The 21741-nt window shown below is 35.8% G+C and overlaps 2 protein-coding genes across 9 annotated transcripts in view; both read left to right on the top strand.

Annotated features, from left to right (window-relative positions):
- The window catches only part of LOC127841009 (MAM and LDL-receptor class A domain-containing protein 1-like), a 142517-nt gene that overhangs the window by 95997 nt on the left and 24779 nt on the right, over positions 1 to 21741 (top strand). The window contains exons 10-16 of one of the 8 annotated variants that reach the window (XM_052369495.1): positions 481 to 594; positions 1946 to 2092; positions 3999 to 4267; positions 4405 to 4500; positions 4730 to 4769; positions 5441 to 5576; positions 6116 to 6338. In XM_052369495.1, coding sequence (XP_052225455.1) covers positions 481 to 594; positions 1946 to 2092; positions 3999 to 4267; positions 4405 to 4500; positions 4730 to 4769; positions 5441 to 5576; positions 6116 to 6305 — 992 coding nt within the window. In that variant the 3' untranslated portion in view covers positions 6306 to 6338. Of the gene's footprint in view, positions 1 to 480; positions 595 to 1945; positions 2093 to 3998; positions 4268 to 4404; positions 4501 to 4729; positions 4770 to 5440; positions 5577 to 6115; positions 6355 to 21741 lie in introns of those variants that run through there. The other 7 variants (XM_052369494.1, XM_052369499.1, XM_052369493.1 and 4 more) reach the window with 7 other exon arrangements.
- On the top strand, positions 20168 to 21057 carry LOC127841014 (uncharacterized). Its single transcript, XM_052369507.1, has 2 exons — positions 20168 to 20376; positions 20828 to 21057. The coding sequence occupies exons 1-2, from the start codon at positions 20183 to 20185 to the stop codon at positions 21003 to 21005; spliced, it is 372 nt and encodes a 123-aa protein (XP_052225467.1). The 5' UTR covers positions 20168 to 20182; the 3' UTR covers positions 21006 to 21057.

Consider the following 21741-nt stretch of genomic DNA (forward strand, 5'->3'; position numbering starts at 1 on the left):
ATAAATACATTGTTTCCGCTAAATGAGTTTTGTTTTGATGAAAGTATTGAGCTCTAAGTGTGTGTAGGCATATTTTATGCAGTCTTATCATGGGATTGCGCATGTTTTTCCATTTATGTGAATTTATATGTAAAACGTTGAAAACCTCGTGTCGTTGCATTGCACAGTGTTCTGGTTATTACATTACATGAAAATTAAAGATATGATGAAAACACTTATATTATAAAAGAAGATAAAACCTTTATACAGATAAACTGTTGACATAATCACTTGTTTTAATGGACTTTTGGCATTAAGTAAGACTGAACATGATACTTTTTTAATGGCATGGTAAAAAACTTAACCATGTCTTAATGCGTTCATCTCTGTGCAGACGACGTTGATGAAGGTTCTCTATTTGTAATCAACAGAACATGATAAATGTGCTTTTGTTTCGCAATGTTCGCAATACATTTTCTTTATTGATAACCACGACACCAGCGCCAACAACGACAACTACAAAAACGACACCGGCACCAAGAACAACAACTTCAACCACGACACCAGCGCCAACAACGACAATTACTACAACAACACCACTGCCCAAAGTGATCAGTAAGTAATTAATCTTTTTACACTAATGTGTGGTTTGACAATGATAACACACATTTCATGCGGTGAATATGCGACTTTCAAGTGAAAAAAAAACTCACAATAGTTAACCTTTTTTTCAATTTATTTATTTAAAAACGTAAATTGCAAACTTTATTTCAAAGTCAGCATTTCGCAGAGTACCTTTTTAAAAGATATTTCTTGTTATATTTAGTTGTTTTTAATATCCGGTTTTAGCGATTATAAAGCATTTTTGAGGTTGTCTATAGTATACCTGTAGTAATTGGTGAACTCATGTTCAACGTTTTATAAATTGAGAACTGTGAATATAAACAAGCTTAACTTTCTACTATTGCGCTGTTAGAAACCGTAAATACAAAAGATCGCCGCTATCTGTTGAGAACAAAAGAACGTTTCCCAGAAATATCAAATTTAACCCCGCTGTAAAAGCATGAACGAGGTTACGAATCATATAATTCTTGTTATATTTAATTGATGTTTATATTCGGTTTTAGCGAGTATGAAGCATTTTTTTGTTGTCTATCGTATCCATGAAGTTATTGTTGAACACATGTTCAACGTTTTATAAATTGAGAATATAAACAAGCGTAACCTTAAACTATTGCGTTGTTTTACCGAATCTATTAATAGCCTCAGATTATGAATAACCTGTACTACGTCATTAAGACGCAGCAGATAGTGGACTATTTTAATCATTCATAAATATTCTCTTCCGCGACAAATATAATACAAACATTGTTTATTGATTCTTTTCTATATAAGCTCCATTTAACACGATATTCACATAATGTTTCCATTTGTGAATGCATATAGTTGAAGAACTAAAACCTCTTGCATAAATTATACAACTCTTTCTCGCGCGAATACGGCAGATGCGGCACATGTGGCGGGTAGTAGGCTTTCCGTTGATAACAGCGAACTGACTTGACAATTTCGTCAACAACATTAGCTGTTCGCTACGCGAACAACTAAAAACTAAATCGTGTCTTAACGCGGGTTCACTTTGGAGACTACGTTGATGAAGTTTTCTCTATTAGATATTTTGGTTGGGTAAACGTTCGTTAGGAATCCAATAATAATTTTAACATTGTCTATTTTAAGCTTTCTCAATATATGTGTACCATGAATTGAAACGTAAGTAATATAATTGAGTTGGACATGGTCCAAACGTGCGCTTTCTTTGTATTCCAGTAACATTTTTTTAAATCATAAGGTAAAATACGATATGTTGTTAATTAAATCTCCAACTTAATAATTGCATGCCATGACACATTTTTGGTCGCATGTATCAACCACAACCCTAAATCAACAACTGATGAAACTTTCATTTCAGGCACGTGTAACTTTGATGATGGTCCGTGTGGTTGGAACAATATGGCCGGAGATAACTTTGATTGGGTTTTATATAAAGGTCCCACACCCACAGGTGAAACAGATGACACTGGACCGACAGCTGACCACACCTTTGGCAACGCTTCAGGTGCCTATTGATTTCAATTGCGACCACAAAAATTAATGTATTAACTTTCATGATGTTTTAATCGAACATTTATTGATATGCTCAGGTATTTTGTTCGTTTGTGTTGACATATATATAATGGCAATATTACAGAAAAGAAAGCCGTCAAAAAACCTTTGGTTCTCATCGATTGATCGGCAATAACATTGGAAAGAGTACAAGTTAAAAGTATTAGTATAGAAGCATTATAAAGCGTAGGGAAGTGACGGCATTTACTTGAGGTCATTGAATGTGGATCGACCACCTTACTCCAGCCCCTACATTATCGTCTGTTCTTAAGCAGGGAGGAAGGCGCTGTACCACAAGACATGCGGAATGCCACTATAGTCACCATATACAAGAACAAGGGTGACCGGATTAACGACATAGGCATCTTTCTGCTGAACATGGGAAGATCTTTGCCCACATACTTCTAAACCGAATCCATACCATTGCATCACAAATCTTCCATGAGTCCCAGTGTGGCTTCCTCGACATCAGACACAATGCTGACATGATCTTCACAATACGCCAAGTGCAGCGAACATGGTATTTCGGCCTCTTAGAGAAGATCGGCTGTCCCCCATAGGCTGATAATTATGGTGGTATCTTTCCATAAAGACATATCAGGAACCGCTGTTTTTTAAGGGTCATCGTCTGAATCTTTCCCCATCAGTAGCGGCGTCAAGCAGGGTTGCACCTTCATTGTTCGGCATATTCTTCTTGTTGCTGCTTAAAAAAGCCGTGGACTCTTCCACTGATGGCATCTTTCATCACACCAGGTCTGACAAGAAGCTGTTAAACCTCGCTCGTGTCAGAAAGATGCTGTTTGCGGATGATGCTGCGATTTCAACGCATATCGAGGAGGTACTTCAGAGACTCAAAGACCTTTTTGCCAAGGCATGCGCAGACTTAGGCTCACTGTCCGTCTTAAAAACGATAAACATCATGGGTCTGGATACCATAGACGTACAATGCATCAAGGTAGGGGAATATACAGTCGAATTATGTCGACGACTTCACACACCTTGGGCCCACCATCAGAAGATACCTGTCAATCGATATTTTTTCAGCTACCATGGTTAGACTCGCAAAGAGAGTCTGTAGCACAAGCTTCTGACGGAAAAGACCAAAATATAAATATATCAGGTCTGTGTCCTCAGCACCCTGCTGTGCGGTAGTGAAACCTGGACGACCCTCCACTAAACGTCGCCTCCGCTGGCCTGCTAACGAGCGCCGAATATATGATGGGCGCCTAGCAAAGGACGTCATGTACAACTAGCTTGCCACTGGCACGAGATTCGTGAGTCGCCTAGCTCTCGGATACAAGGGTGCATGATGCATCACTCATAATTACCGAAATAATTACCAAACCAGAATAAACCTAGTTTTAAAGGCAGTTAAATACGCAAATCTCCCCGATCTATACATTCCAAATTTATAATATCCTCTTTTGTATCATTCATTTCGAACCATTCGAACCATGGGTTTAAATTGGTTGATTGTGTTGTATCGGCCGTTGTTACGAGTTACTAAGTCGTGGTAATGGCATCAAAAAAAACAAGTACGTCACATTTGTGGAACATATTTGTATATAAGTGATTACCATAAGTTAATACATTGTTATAAACATTTTATGCACCTGACATACCGTTACACTAATGTCGTTGCTAAGTCTTATAAAGAAACCATAAACGAGTATTACCCTCTAGCCACGATGTTTTCAACAACTTGAGTAGCCGGGTTTCTTAAGATTTTTTTTGTCTTGTATATACCTTTTTCTGTTGGAGTTTCCGATCTTTCTGAAAATGTTTTTAAATGTATTTCATCTGTTTCTATAGTAAAATAAATATGTTTTTAAGTTTCAACATTTTGTTTGTTTTTGAAGGCATGTACGCCTTCATAGAGTCAAGCTCACCGAGAGCCAAGGATGACAAGGCCTGGTTCGGAAGCCCCTTGCTGGCTCCTTCTGTGCAATCGGGGCCGCAATGCCTTCACTTTTGGTATAACATGAACGGTGCCAGCATCGGAACACTGAAGGTGTTCATGTCACAGAACAACGCTTTTCCCGGATACACCATTTGGGGATTATCTGGAAACCAAAGTAGAGACTGGAAACAGGCTCACGTGACACTTGATTCTCATGTTGACTTTCATGTGAGTTTTCTTTAAATGGTAATCGTTAAATGTTTTGTTCAATGTCTTAAATAATTTATCTTGATTTTATTCGCAACATTCGCAATAAGTTAATCTTTAATCTTTAAATATAATATATCAACGTGATTTTTTTTTAGATAATTATCGAGGGAACAGTCGGTGCTGGTTTCCTTGGTGACATAGCAATTGATGACATTGTTCTCAGTGCACACCCTTGTTCGGAAGATAGCACAGTGAGTCTCTAAAAATGTATATGCATCGTTAATAAAACTTTAAATTATTAATCACGTTTTAACATTTAATTTTGTAACAAATAAATACAGAATCATCGGTTTTTGTAAATTAGCTCACGACTAGTTCCATGTTCACCAATAGCAATATTGTTCACACACTGTCAAATTTTAATTTATAATAAAAAATGTGTTTACACCAATGGATAATTCAAACTTTCATTTAATTAAGACTTCAGATCGACCGCCGTTCCAGTTAGGCACTGAAAGTAGTAAGTGAATTTTATCATACCACCGCATTAATATCTGTCTAATATAACGTTGCCTGATATATTTTTTATATCATGGTCAACAGGAAGTTCTTATATCAGTCATGTGTGGATGATGGTCATATTACTCAGAATCAACTATAAAGTAACCATTTTTAGTAAAATCGAATCAGATTCAACAAAACAAACAATTTGATACACAGGTGTAATATATTTTGAACACAAAATGTAACACAAACAGCAAACAAAACACAAATATTGAGCGCGCGTGCTCAGGACGTCATACTGAACACGCCAAAGGACAAAAGTCATATTCTTTCCCGTTAAAACTGCAGCTTTTTAGGGATTTTTTTTATTATTTCTTTAAAATCGGGGACTTGGAGATATGGTAGACAGAAAAACAGGTTACTACCTGATCTTTTTGTAATATATCAGGCAAGGCTTAGAATAATATAACGGCGAGGCTTGTTATTCTCTATATATTAACTTACTAGTTTTTAATTTAAAAAATGAATAACTTAAACATTTACAAGAACAGTTATTATGTGTAATTTTAATACATAGATTTATTTGAGTTGTAATTCCTGTTATTGCATTTTCGTTCAATGGCCTCTTAACTGTGTATACAAATATAGGTTAAATAACGCAACCTTAATTGGTTACCATAATTACAGCCAAATGTCACCAGTGTACAGGCCCGATCCAGATTTGTGAACAGATCCATTTCTCTAAACCATGCCTTTACCCTAACAACTACTGTATCAACCACATCACCAACCATTTGGATGGAACAAGAACCGTTAATAGGACGTAAGTTGACAGCATTGTTTAAGTTCGGGCAAATAATATAAAATACGTTGTTTCATATCATATACCGGTAAACAATTTTTCAAGAAACATGCTTCGCAAAGAAATGGAGGTTATTAATAACCAAATTATTACATTCAGGGCGCTTTTATGTTGTCCACTAACTTCAATTTAGAGCGTTGAGAAATTGATTGTTTTCATTCATAATTAATCTCCGTTTGCTGACACCAGAAGAACAATATGACTTCTACAATGCCCTTATAACTTTATATATGGATAGTTTTGGAAGCCGTTAGACTTTACTATTATAATCAACTTAAAAATAAAAATAATAATAATACTAATGATACAGTAGAAGAAATAGTAGGTAACTTACAGAAAAATGTACATAACACTATCAAAGCGAAAGAAAAGGCGAGCGCTGTCTTGACAGCTCTTTTTTAAACAATATGAAAATGAACACATATCTCTTTGAAATACACTTTGAAAATGTTAAAAATATAATGCCACCGTTAACCTATTATTTTTTTTTCAAAATTAAGGTGCGGTAACCTTGATACCTGCTATCGTGATTGGTACCTAAACACAGCAGACGCGGACGAATGTGACGTGGTGAAAAACAACCAGCACGTGGACTTCAAGTGTACCTTCTGCTGTATCAATAACGACTGCAATGTACCGCTCCGACCTGCCGAGAACCATCTGTACAAACCAATAATGGTTGGCAAATAACGTGGCTTCTGTTTGTGAACGTTTAGGAATAAATGCTCCGAAGTGGTTGAATTGTTATAAGCATATATGTAATTATATTTAAACCAGCATTTTATATTATATAAAAGTAAAAAATATGTGCAGTCAGATATAGTGTTACAGAGCATTGGTTGTTTTCTGACATAATAATGATTACCGACAACCTTAACTCTATCAGTGCTGGAACCGAATTTTGAAGGCCTTTGCAAACAGTGTGGATTCAGATGAGACGCCACAGAACGTGGCGTCTCATCAGGATCCAGGCTGTTTGCTATTCTTATAGTATTCTTTGAAAAAGATCGGAAAAAATGCTAATTTTAGAAATTCAGCAGACGACTTTTTAGCAGACGACAAATTTCCCAGCATGCAAAGGGTGAAGTTACTGGTGATTGTTGTACTATTACAATCCACTCTCATTCTGCGCGCAAAATATCAATTTAAGTCGCTTAAAAATCATTACAATCAACCGCGTTTCAAATATGTCAAATGTAAATAGTTTAATATCATAACGGTATGAGCATTTATTAGATGGCTTTGTTTCATTATGTTATATGCATCACTAGACTGTATTCGGAACTCCACTAAACGTTAGGTACAATCAACTTTTTACCGTTATTACCCTAGTGTCACATGAATATTCTGGTACTTACAAAAGATTTCGGGTCATTTTAGTTTGAAAAACAATACGCAACCCCTCGGATCTAGGTCAATTTTATTTGAACCTCATATAAATTAGCGGAAAAACCAGTTGTGGGCAAGTTCCGAATAAGAACGATTAGCTAAAAATGATACAAATTGTGAAAATGGTGTCACTGTTTTCTATTCCAAGCGAGCCAGTGCCATTCATATTCAATACTTATTGCAGGTAACAAAGTGCATACATTACTATTGTTCGTGAAATTTAAATTCATTTTAAGTGTGTAACAAAAATAATACGTACTAATAATGTTGGTAGTGATCTTATTACATGACATACAAACCATAAATTAAATCTGAATGTTATAAATGGACCACATATACACTCAGACATCAAAATTACAGTTGCGAACAAATCAAGACTGACTGACCATACATGAATTACAAAAGCAATGCTCATAATCAGCAGAAGTAATAGCAATATAAATCAATAGTAAGACTTTTGGTTTCCAAACACGTGTACGTACGTTTCGAGACAAAATATTACCATTATTTCAGTTTAGTCCAAATACTGTTAATCACATGTTATATTATACATTTAAAGGGATCTTTTCACGCTTTGGTAAATTGACAAAATTGAAAAAAGTTGTTTCAGATTCGCAAATTTTCGTTTTAGTTATGATATTTGTGAGGAAACAGTAATACTGAACATTTACCATGGTCTAATATAGCCATTATATGCATCTTTTGACGATTTTAAAACCTAAAAATTATAAAGCGTTGCAACGCGAAACGATTGAATAATTTGGAGAGTTCTGTTTTTGTCGTTAAATTTTGTGAAACTACGAAGATTGCTTATATAAGGTATAAAATACGTTGAGTATGTGTACTCGGCGGAATAGCTCAGTAGGCTAAAGCGTTTTTACTTCAGGACTCTGGCAGGACTCCAGGGGTCACTGGTTCGAAACCTGCTCCGGGCAATGTTCTTTTCCTTTTTTTAATTTTATTCTTGATTTTTTACTGGAGCTTTTACGATTCAATGTTTACATTTATCAATATAAAGCATTTAATGAATAAGTTAAAAAATGCCAAAATCTGTGAAAAGGCCCCTTTAATGTAAAAATTGCCCCGCAACGTATTCACAGATGATATATTGCTTACATTGAAAGACGTGCACATAATTTTGCAGTTTATGTCCTGAAATGGCTATGGAGTTTCATATTTCCTATATTTTTACGCGCTGGACTGCACAAGGTTAGTGGATAAGCCTCAACCTCATCTTCTTCTGTTGGACAATTACAGGCAAAACAGGCAACCAATAAAAGTATTAAATGAAGGTTCAAGACAATGCTGATTCGGTGGATGCAACAGTCGCTTTATATTAACAGAAGCATAGCGTCACTGCTTTCCTTCGAGCCCTATACGTGATTTTTGATAGCAAACCCCTTTTTCGGAAAATGTTAATGCACTAAGATATAGTTCGCAGGAGAAAGACAAATTTCTATAATTTATTTTATGCTTTCTGTTCTATATGGTGTATTTAATCCACCTCAGCATAATAAGACACACATACTATTGCACTTTTAACTATATAATACTTTTATTCACACTGTTTTGTTATTTAAATATTTCAAACAATACTTTACTTTTCATATATAGCATTAAACAACTATTTTCTATTGCTTCTATTGTTTCTATAAAATATTTCCATGTATATCCTTTCTCTATAAAACCAAAAACTAAACTAAACTGCTAGTCTATCAAAGCTTTTTCTAACAGCTTTTAAAATGTCAAAAATCTATTCATTTTGATGCAGTATAAACAAGAGCATGGCAAAATTAATGCTCTTTCAACAGAGTGATTTAAGGTAAACAACAGGCAACACAATGTTGTTATTAATTTCATGGCTAAACGCTATCCAATAATTGCCCTGCAGAACATTCTCCCCTACCTTGATAAACGTTAGTTTATCAAAATGTCAAGTATAACAGATGTATGATAACTGCTTATGCTAACTGTACTCTGTCAAATTTCAAAAGTATGTCATATACTATATTCTATCAAATGCCGTAAGTTTAATACTTATACTGTATTCTATCAAATGTTAACATTATGACATATCTTATGTACTATTTGCTTATATAGATTCAATGGAAGCGTTACTTTTACTATACTAACTATAGTTTACTCTAATATCATACTACAATACAAACAAGACACTTTAATCTCCAAATTCTCAATCACCCAATCCTTTCTTTAAAGTCTATGGTATTGAATAACGCGTTTGCTTTAACATTGAACGTGTTTCCAAACCTCTTAACTACACACAATCAAATTATTTTTATAAGCAAAGCTATAACATTTCACATGCATATATCTGATAAAAGTTTGTAATAAAAGCAACAAATAATATACATTCTTTATCATGAAAATGTCATACAATGTATAGAAAACTAAAATGTAATTACAAGACATAAAGCAAAAATTTCAAGTCCTTTAGTTTCACAAAATGTTCACTATGTTTGTCTTCCCATAAATATGGATACACAGTGATTATTATGCGCTCTGAGTCAAATTGCAAATCTGCATATAAAACTTTTTACACCTAACAGTAATAACTTTGGTTGCTTTGTGGATTATTATGCCACTTAACACAACAACCAACATTCAACTAGCTTATTTACACTTGCACTTAGTATTGAAGCTGAGTTCATGCTCTAATCTTCTTCATCTGGCACAATTAAACAAAATCTTGTAACTGATCTCTTCAAAACTGATTGTCCAATACGAACACTGACTGTGCGAACATGACCATCAGCACCTGGGAAAATCTCCACTATTCTACCAAGCGGCCATCGACCTCTAGGCTGCTCAGAATCGACAACAAGAGCAACGTCTCTTATCCTAAAGTCTCTGTGTTGTTGAAACCACTTCTTTCTGCCAGCAAACATTTGCAGAAACTCTCGCAACCAACGTTTCCAGAAGTGTTTCGGGAGTTCTTGTATACGTCTCCAGCGTTTAATTGGGCTATAATCTGTGTCGTCAACTGAGTCTGGAGCACACTGGCCTTCAATTTGTCCACACAAGAAATGGTTTGGAGTAAGCGGTGTGCAATCATCAACATTCGCAGACTGGTACGTTAGTGGACGAGAATTAATCAAATGTTCAGCTCCAGTACAGGCTGTGATGAGCTCTTCATCGGCTATATCAGCTAAGGTCAAGATTGCTGATATTGCTCGTTTTGCTGAGTTATTCAATATTTCATGTACGCCACCCTAGTGTGGCGCCGCAGGAGGGTTGAAAAACTACTGTATTCCTCGGTTAGCAGCACTTTCTTTGATTTTGGTCTTTGTCTACATTCTGCACTGGTTCTCTTAGTTCTTTATCTGCCCCGACAAAGTTAGTGCCATAGTCAGAAAACACTGAAACGGGTAAACCTCTCCTATTCACCATTCTTCAGAATGCATTCAAGAATGCGTTTGTGTCGAGACGAAAGGCTATTTCTAGGTGGACTGCGCGTGTTGATAAGCATGTTAATAGACAGAGGTATCTCTTTGTTCGTCTTGTTCCTCTTCCCTGGGTTGTAATATAAGGTCCACCAAAGTCTACTGCGACATTACTAAATGCACGCATGATTATGATTTCATGATTATTCTTGTTCTCACTTTTGGTAGAGAGTCCATGATTTGATCCTTTGGATGACCTTTCCTTCGTTTGCATTCCGAACACTTGTTTTCTCAGTCTTTTATTTGTTCTCTAGCATTTACAATCCAGTATTTCACTGACAGATCAGAGAGTGTTTGGTTTGTTCCGCTATGATTGTTCTTTTCATGGGCATCTTTCACAATTAGCTCTGTAACAGGACTCTTTCTGGGTAGTAACACAGGATATTTTGTGTCATATGGAAGAAAGTCAGAGTACTTTAGTCTACTGTCACTTCTTATCACCCCTTCGGTGTCTTATCTTGGATTCAATTTGATCAGTTTTCTGGAAATTCCTACTTTCTGATTCTTACTAAGTTTATCATACTCTTCTGCAAAATATCTTCTCTGTGTTTCTTTTATCCTTTCAGTCTTGCTTTCTTCAATTTCAACTTCATTCAATGGCCCACGGACTCGATCTTCTTTCTTCAGTTTGCAGTTGTCAACAAATCGAATGACCCCATGCTCGAATTCTAACAAGTTTTGCCCAATTTGAATATCTTTCTGGGCTAAGTCTCCACTCTTCTTGTGAAACATAAAATGTACGTAAATTTGTTTGTGCTGTTTTTCGCATTTCAAGTTTTTCATCATTATCCACATCAATTTTGCTCTTTGGCCATTCGTTTTCACTTTCTTTTAGGAAGCTGGGGCCTTCCCACCAATTATTCGCAACAGCAAGACTGTTTACAGGTAAACCTCTTGACACGTAATCTGCTGGGTTTTCGTTGTTGGAAAATATCTCCATTGACTTGGATTTGTTACTCTGTGAATTTCTTCAATTCTGTTTGCAACAAACGTTTTGAAATGTCTGCTGTTATTTTGTATCCAATATATCACATTCATGCTGTCCGAACATAATGTTACTTGTTTGATTTCTTTTTCAAGAGTTTTGCAAATCCTTGATGTCAGTTTTAAACCAAGTGTTGCTGCGAGTAGTTCAAGTCTTGGGATACTAGTAGATTCTGTGGGAGCAACACGACTTATTGCAGCTACAAAGCGTACAGTCACATCGTCATTTTCATACTCACATCTCAAATATGTAACTGCTCTATATGCAATTGATGACGCATCTACAAATGTATGAATTGACATTGACTTCAGCCGTGTTTGATTATTCTCGTTTTTGAGACAACGTGAAATCGTGATCTTATCTAAATGTTTAAGCTCTTCGAACCACCTTTCAAAATTCAACTTCTCTGCTTCTCTCACGTTTTCATCCCAGTCAACCCCATTTAACCAGATGTCTTGCATGATTTGTTTCCCTCGCACTACATATGGCGCTTAAAAGCCTAAAGGATCAAATATCCTACAAACATTCTTCAATACATTTTTCTTTGTGATTTCATCTGGCATGGTCATTCATCACCGACTTTGAATATAAATTCATCATGTTTTGCTTGCCACAATATTCCAAAAGCTTTAGTTGTTGGCAGATTTCCTGTTCCCAAATCTATTTCTGCTGCTCTATCTGCTTCTGGTATTGTTTCTAACACTTCTAGTGAATTTGAAATCTACTTCCTGGCATGCATATCATCTTTCTGCCACAGCTCTCTCAATTGTCTACATATTCTATTCCCTCTGTCACGTTTTTCGTAGAATCCATGCTATCGTCCATGTAAGTAGACTTCAGAATTGTCTCAGCCGCCATCGGATATATGTCAGCATGCAACAAGCATTATGTTGAGATACATACTGGGCTAAATATGGTGATCAGTTAACTACGAACACTAAACGTGTGAATTCAAATGTTTCGAGGGGGCTTTCTGGTGATTCTCTCCATAGGAATCTTTGGTATTTTTGATCCTCACTTGCTAGGCCAACTTTCAAATACATCTCCGCTATGTCACAAACAACTGCGATCTGATTTCTTCTGAACCTTAGCAACACATCAAACAGTTCTCTTTGCAATTTTGGACCTGTACTTAGGTACTCATTCAAACTTGTGTCTTCATGTTTGGATGATGCATTAAACACAATGCGAACTTGTGTTGTTTCTTTTTCTGGCATCACTACAGCAAAATGTGGCAAATACCATCCTTTTGCATTGTATTTTCTTTCAGCCTTCTTAATAAAACCTTTCTCTTCATATTTCCTTATAATGTCACTATACTCCCGCTTCAATTCAGGAGATTTCTTCATTTTTTTCTCAGTGCCATATAGTCTGTTTTAGGCACTACTTTTGTTTTCAGATAATGTCTCTTTATCTGATTTCCATGGTAATTGAACTATGTATCTATTGTTTTTGTGTTCAATTCTGTTTTCTATTTGTATCTGTACTTTCTTGTCTTCTAGTGACATTTGGTTACACTCCGTTTTACTTTCAACTTCCCAAAACTGTTTCAATGAAGTCTCCAAGGTATTATTAGCATGGGACACAAACATGTTAGTGCTATTATGATTATTCTCTCTATTTATTGTATCAAACACATGTCCATCCAAGTGGTGTCAATCTAGCCACTGGTTCACCATCACCACCTACTATCTCTCCAAATGACCTATGAAGGTGCGCCTAGTCAAGACATATCAGTAAATCTTCTTCTTTCCACCAGTACTTGGGAATGGTATGTCTTTAAGATGTGGCCACTGCTCTTTCATTATTTGCCAATTCACTGTTTGAAGTTTCCCAGTAACATTTCTTGTTGTTTGTGCTTCCATTGAAAGTTCAAATTCTCTGTTTAAGCTCTGGTGTTTGAACATAACATTCATTGTGCTGGATCTATCTTTTTTTCCATTCATCACACTAACCTCAATGGTTTTTCTTTCACCTTGGAGTTGTAATTCACATGCAACCTCTTCGTTTGGATAAGACGTTGTACTCCCATCATCTAACAATGCATTGATGACTAATTCACGATTGCTTGCTGATACTACTACCGGAATTGTTCTCAGAGCAATACTTGATCTATTATGAGAACTATATGTTTTCGAGACATCTTCTTAAAAAACTCTATGTAATAGTCTGGTGTGTGTCTTTGTGCAACTATTTATTCCACACTGTCCCTTATTTTCCAATTTGATTACCTTTAAGGCATCTGAAGCCAAGTCCAGCATCCTTTGCTTGATTCCATCGTTCTCCTACGTTCATAGCCTTGAATTTCATGCATTGTGATTTTCTTTGCAAATTGGACATTTAACAGATTGTGTTTGCCTTGCGTCTGTTTTTAGGAAGAAGGTCTTTTTGGGTTTCATTCGCGGGTTTTCTTGGAGATTCAAACCATAAATAGTCTCATTTGCATGGACTGCATATTCCGTTACTTCATTCACAAACGTTTTCAATATTTCAACAATATTTCAATATTTCAACAGAATTAACAACTTGTCATGGAGTGTTCTCATATAGCGTGTTAACATGGTTTGTGGCAGTTTCTTTAACAAACGGTGGTATAATGATCCTCCTTCAAGATCATGAAGATGGTTTACTTCCTTTAAGTTAATAACTGCAATGTCAAGTTAATCAGCGAATTTTCCAAGTTCTTTAGGCGATTTATTCTTTAACGGCTGGAAATTCTCTAACTCATCTAAGAATTGGTTTACTTCTCTTTTGGAACCACCATATTTCCTATCAAGCTTTTCCTTTGCAGCATTATATGCCTCTTTCGAATGTCCCACATTTTCAATAGAATTTAGCGCTTCGCCACCTAGGTACTGACGTAATTGCAGAAGTTTAAATTGTGGGGTACTTGGCGATTCGTCAATACATGCATGAAAAGTTGCCTTCAATGCAGGGTACTTTGACTTGTCATCAGTGAACATGGGGATCTTCACTGTTTGAAGTTCTTTCCACATATCTTTGCCTAATGCGGAATCTGATTTACTACCGGTTTCATGGGTTGATTCATGATCTTGGTCAGACTTGGAGCTTACTGTGTTGTCAGACTTGGAGCTTACTTTGTGGTCAGACTTGGAGCTTACTTGGTGGTTAGACTTAGAGCTTACTGTGAAAACTTCATCATATAAACTCAAGAGTTCATCATAATGTTTTTCAAAAGTGTCAATTTCATTCAAAGTACTTGCCAATTATGTTGAATCTTTCACCACTAAGCCTTGGTCTTGAACACTTTGTATTGCCATGTCCATAGCCTCTTCAACCTTGTCAAATAAACTCTTTCGCAAGATCTATGTTTGGCGTATCATCGCTTAAAATGTCTTTCATCTTATTACGCGCCCAGGTGAATGCTGCTTTACATCTAGATTTCTTCACTTTAAACTCTACCAAACATCAATTCAATTTGCTACAGTATAAACAAGAGCATGGCAAAATTAATGCTCTTTTAACAGAGTGATTTAAGGTAAACAACAGGCAACACAATGGTGCTATTAATTTCATGGCTAAATGCTATCCATTAATTTCCCTGCAGAACACTTTCCGATCGTTTATAAAAATTATCAGTGAATTAAAACTGATATTTAACTGTTTCAAATAGTGAAAAATAACAGTGAATATAATCGATAATTTTCATTGTTTTACCGGAACTATTTTTAGACATCTTTGGTTTCCCCATTGTGACCCCCAACTAAAGGCAATTTTACCAAGGAAGACTACTCTGCATTGATGTTTATAAAAATATACGGATGAGCTTTCTTTCAAAATACCTGGGGACGCCCATAGAGGAATTATATTGTCCGGAATGGCAAAAATACAACTATTCATTTGTAAGCATACAATAAAAATAAAATGTGTTAGATTTGGTGGAATATCGATTTTCTTCACTCGTGATTATAGAAAAAACCTATTTTCAGTCGTGGCACGCAGCACTCGTGAAAATATCATTTAAGATCACTCATCAACTAAAATCGGTATTCCACCAAATCCAACAAATATCCTCTATATAATTTCTTGCATTTGTTAACATACCGGTAGTGATGGAACATTATAACATTAACATATAGCAATGCCACGAAACATTATATATATGAGTATGCAATGAATTTCGTGTCATTGCGTTTGCCATATGTAGTTTCTACTTTCAATTCCGGAAACGTATATCTACAATTGAGATTAAAATGTGTTTGTTCATCAAATCAGCCGAATAAGAATAATATTTGTTTTAGTTTAAACCTATTTATTTTAACTCGATTGCATCGATGCCTCAGGCTTGTAAAAACGATCTCGAGTCCTTTTCATGGGCATATAACCATTACTTGGTGTCTTTGTGGAAGATCTAGATAACGCTCACAGAGTGGGGATTGAACCCGTGACCTCCCGATCGCTAGGCTATATACAAACATCTATACAATAGATCTAAATGATACACTGTGCTTAAACATACATACATCCGACGGACATTGTTGTTACTGAAACAAAAGTTTAGTGAACGCGTCTTATTCCTTAAAGTGTGGAAAATGAAAATATCACCAACTATCATACAACGCAAATATGAACATAGGATAACTAAAATCGAAACCAATTGAAGCTGCGGCTTAAACTATAGGTATATTCACAGTAACTGTATTATTTTCGCGTCATGCTGTTGGCCATCAATAGCGGTAGTTCATACGTACATTATACAGTATTAATACTTGAATCTAAATAGGTCCAGTGACGACCGCTCGTGTTGAATCTTGTCAAATTTTGACGAGAGCGAAACCGTCTGTTTTTGCAACTTATAAAAAGTAGATCGTTAACGTATTAACAACCTATGCTGAACCCATTTATGCCTAATGGACTCTCCCATCCTTCTAAATTGGATCAATTTATTTCCGAAATAAGGGATGTCTAGTATATTTATTTCTATATTTAGAATATTTCTTACAGAAATTCCTTTAAGCAAATAGCGCAGACCCAGATGAGACGCCGAATCATACGGCGTCTCATCTGGGTCTACGCTGTTTGCCAAGGCCTTTTTATTAGACGCTAGGCATAAATGGATTAACGTGTCTTATTGCTCTACAATGTTCACAACGTTAAAATACTGAAGAAGTTTCATATCGTAAATATACTAATAAAGTGACAATTGCCGTTTAAAGCGTTGAAGTGATAGCAAAGTTTTAATAGCCGACCAGAAAATCAAAAAGCTTGTGAAGTTAAATATAATTGTACAGTCTTAACATGCTGATGGAGTTACATAAACCGTGTACAGAGTTAAAATGATGATGAAGTTAAAATAGCCGTGTACTACGTGAAAATGCTATTGAAGTTAGCCGCTAACAACGCTGATGAAGAGCTTCTAGGCAGGGGAGAGTATCCGAACTTGACATACTTTTTTACGCGATGGATTACTCCATTAAATTATACGCCCCACAAAAAACATCCTTAAATATATCATTTTGACGGTTGCATAAAAAAGAAACACCATTAAATAATCATAGCAATCATTTATTGCAATCGTTTTACGTGCATCTAATTATTGCATCCTGCGTTGCGGGCTGGTTTATAGGTGTCATACACATGTGTATGTTAACACCACTTAGCTTCATTTACCAATTAAGCCTCATCTATTCACTTCACCACCAATCATACAATTGACAGTATTCATATTAATTCATCAAACGGTCTTTTCCATGTGATATAAATACAAAGTTCTATGCACAAGATGCTTCGAAATTAAAGAGGCGTTTTGTAACTTGAAAACGGGCGATAGCCATAAAGGAGCATCACGCATAACTTGATGATAACTTACTACACATTTACTACATATACTCAATCTCGTTGTATTGCTGTTCAAACGTGTCAATAAGGCTTCATTTTTTGCTCCGTGTACAAAACCAAGGCATCGTCTCTCGTCTTATCTTCAAACACAGTCCGTGTAAATTAGACAAACATTAACCATTTATAGTGACATAAATCAATATGGCATTGATTGGTAAGTTGGTATCTGCTATTTTAAATGTTTTTAATGTTTTATGGATTTTGAGGAATATCGATTTAAATTCACGATTGATTCACTAGCCACTATGTTATGCTTACAAATGATTTTTTTGTATTTAAACTGGAAAATGACGTTAAAATAATGACATCATGTCATAAAAAAACGAAGTTTCACAGCAACACAGTGAACACTATCGATAAGTGTTACTGTTATTTTTTCACTGTTTGCAACAGTGCATTGTCAGTTTTAATAAACTGATATTTCTCTATTAACCACCCGAAAAAATACAATAAATATTTGATCACATGATGAAATGTTACCATAAGGCATGTACTTTAATTCGTTGTTAAATACTAAATTATTGAATTATGTGCATGTGTACATTCAAAATGGATATAACTATATTCTTAATACAATTAAGGTTTTGAAAGTGTAAATAAAACTGATTCGTGTGAAACAAATGGGCCTGTAAATTGTGAACAAATCCTCAAAAAAATGCATGACCACAACAAAGACTCGATATAAACATGTTGGGGAACCCCTTTTCTGCAGTTCATTGATAAGAATGCAGTCATCCATGTTTGTCAAAGAACGATGAAGGTCGGAGCAAATTAAAGGGATTGTTCAGTGCTGAAATATCTCTCGAATGCAATCTCATAACAGGATAGTGTATACTTGTTAGAATATTTCAGTCCGCAATATTACGTTCGTTCTATTCGTTTTGATATTTATTAAATGAAGAAATAATGCAATGTCCTATAAAAGGCATCTTACCAATCGCCAGTTCAACACAATAACCAGCACAAAACTTAACATCAAACAAGTGCTAAAAGTGCGAACACAGCCTCGAAACAGTCAATGCAAAACATTGCATGTTTAAACTGGTTAAAAGGCAAGAAATAAAAGTCATTTGTAAGTACACCATTATTTGGTTATGTCTGTCATGTACTACTGCAGAAAAAAAAAGATTAATCGCCAATGTCTTTAGTTTGTAAGACACGTACAAACACTTGGCGTCATTAAAAACTGTGTATTTCGTGCATCTTGGATGCGCCTGCAAACATATCTTAACGGTAGGTCATTGACCGAGACCGCATGTCTTACGAACACGGTGGAATTTTCTTGATTTGGGGAAATTTTATTTCCAAAGTGGTAATATCAAAACAATTGATGATTGGGCAGATATTTCCTTTGTTAACTTAAACTTTGGTGAAAATGGCATCATATTTACGACTTGTGTGTGTGGGGGGGGGGGGGGAGGAAGAGATGTCTATAACGGGGGATAGACCTCTGCTAAAGGTAAAACAAAACACTTGAACACGTATATGAAGTACGGCATTTGAGTACCTAAAAAGCTCTTCATAAGAAAAAACAGCTCGTAATGCCGAAATTCAGAATCAGTTACTGATCGATAGGCATAAACAAAGACTTTTCGTGCGGTCAGACGAATAGAAGGGTCGCGTCGACATCAACACCTATTGCACGCATAGTATGTTAGGCTCTAGGATAGGTGCCGGCCCGGAGAAGTGCTCCCTCAAAGATTTTTCACTGGGCGGAGAACTGCCCCCTCACTGTTTTTAATTGGGCGGAGAACTGCCCTTCTGCTGAAAAAGGGGGGCGGGGGCACTTCTCCGGGGGGCGCCTCTCCGGATACAAGGATGCTAACATAGATATTTCTGTTGTTGTTTTTGTAGTTCTCCTTGCGTTGTGCTTGCTACAAGGAACCCCAGGTAAAGAGAACTTAAAAAGCTTGCGAATTCAAATATATGCGAACTCTTATGTAATAAATTGTACAAGATTCATATGTTGCTGATATTAAATTTAATCTCGAATATTCTGCCGTAGTGATTATATTTTAATGATATATAATAATTGTTCCAACCCACCGCACAAAGATTCTATTGACAAGAATTCGATACAGAAACACGTGACTGCTTGTTATCACTGAATTTCAAATCCAAAAAACTTATTGTCGAGTGTTTACGACAGTGAAACTTTTGCCAAAATATTGAACATAACAATGATCAGTGTATAATGTATTGTATAATGTTGTGTATTATGTGTCATTTACTTTCCATCTTCTCCTCCCCTCTCCCAAATAAATAAACATTAAAGTTAACCGGTAAAAAGTATCTTAACGATTTTTATTACATTTATGTGCCTCTTTTGATAGTTTCCCGTCATCCCTACACATCTAATAGTGTTACAATTTTAATATTCCCAATAGCAGCAATGACGACTACGCAGCCAACAATAAATGCGCCTTCTACACAGGTACGCATGAATATAATAAAAACAGGTTTATTAAAGGATACAATTTACAAACACTTAATTTATGTGTTGATAAAAGTGCACTAAATGTTTAAATGTTGATCGATTTGAAAGCTTAACTTACAATCGCTATTGCATAAAAAAGGAATAATTGTAGTTAAAAAAAACTTGTCGAAATGTAACAACATTTTATGTGCGTTTTTTTTCTATGCTATGCGTCTGTGTTTATATATGTTTTTCTTTAAATAAGACTACAGAACCACCGCCATTCCAGTAAGGAACTTAGACAAGTAAGTGCATTATATTAAGTTATTGATTTGAAAAATTGAGTAAAATTACGAAAACATGTACAAGAAACCGTTATTACATGTCATTTAAATATATTCATTTCAGTTTTACTCCTCTTTAAGGCTTTTTCGCTTGAATGTGTATTCATGTATTTATGGAAGATCAAGTCAGCTGCCTTGTTAACACATCACTTTGTTTACCATTTATTACAACCAAATGTCACCAGTGTGCAGGCCCGATCCAGATCTGCGAACAGATTCATTTCTCTAAACCATGCCTTTACCCTAACAACTACTGTATCAACCACATCACCAACCATTTGGACGGTACCAAAACCGTCAATAGGACGTAAGAATAAGGGCTGTACATATAGTTGATGAACAGTAATAAGATGATTGTGAAAGTTCTTAAATACTAGTAGGTCATGCATAGCGTCAATTGTTTCTCCAATTGGTATGCTACATTGTTATATTGTTATATATATAGTTTTAACTATTCGTGCGTAATTGTTCATTTGAAAATATGTAAAATAAAGCGTGTGAAGAAATTAAATAACGCATCGTGTCTCATACGTTATATAGCCTTCAATATGAATAAATATTATACGAGGATGTATTTTTAAACCTATGTTACATTTCATACGAATGTTTTTAAAATAAAAACTTTAAGATCTCGACATATGCACATTGAATTAATGGTTAATATTTTAATTCTTGTAGTAATTTACATGACAAGCTGCCTCGGAATATTTTTTCACATGACATCTTCATATTAAACAGATGTTACGAATAATGTTCAGGTGCGGTAACTTTGACACGTGCTATCGTAAATGGCACCTCGGATCATCTGATGAGGACAAATGTGACGTGATAAAAACAACCAACACGTGGACTTCCAGTGTACCTTCTGCTGTACCAAAAACGACTGCAATGTACCTCTCAGACCTGCTGAGGACAGCCTGTACAAGCCCAGAATGATTGGCTAAGAGCCTCAAAAGTTCAACTGAAATAAACTCCATTGGTTGCAAAACTGTTGTTTCTTTTCTAAATTGTTTCTTCGCTAACTGACAATAAAGCAACGCTGTACATCATAATACACGTTCTTTTAGTACAACAATACGCCAAGATATGTGTATTATGTATACTCAAGTGAAGAACTAAAGCCTCCATATACCGCCAACACATACACACCTCATGCCAACAAAAATGTTGTTTCTTTTCTAAATAGTTTCTTCGCTAACTGATAATAAAGCAACGCTGTACATCATTATAAACGTAAGCAAATGCAAAATGGGTGAGGATGTGTGTATGATGCCTACTAAAGTGAAGAAAATGAGCCCTCATACACCCCGCCAACACATACAACATAATTCACTGACCACTCCATACACCCACGTTCCACTGACAAACAAAACCTGAAACAAACACACACACGCACGCACACGCACGCACACGCACGCACACACACACACAAACGCGCGCGCGCACACTCACGCACACACACACTTACACACACACACACACACACACACACACACACACAAACACACACACACGCGCACACGCACACACACACACACACGCACACACACACACCCAATCTAGCACTACCCCTACCACCTTCTATAACACAGACAGAATGTTATGTCGAAATAAATTGGCACAAATAATCATCATATCAATTCCTTCTTTGCAATTTGCAATAACACTCTAC

Source organism: Dreissena polymorpha, chromosome 8 (assembly GCF_020536995.1).
Source record: "Dreissena polymorpha isolate Duluth1 chromosome 8, UMN_Dpol_1.0, whole genome shotgun sequence".
Taxonomy (NCBI): Eukaryota; Metazoa; Mollusca; class Bivalvia; order Myida; family Dreissenidae; genus Dreissena; species Dreissena polymorpha.

Excerpts from the sequence above, each read along its gene's own strand:
- LOC127841014 (XM_052369507.1), top strand. The coding sequence starts at position 20,183 with ATGGAAGATCAAGTCAGCTGCCTTGTTAACACATCACTTTGTTTACCA. Across the intron at positions 20,377-20,827 it reads ACCAAAACCGTCAATAGGAC|GTGCGGTAACTTTGACACGT; the intron begins GTAAGAATAAGG and ends AATAATGTTCAG.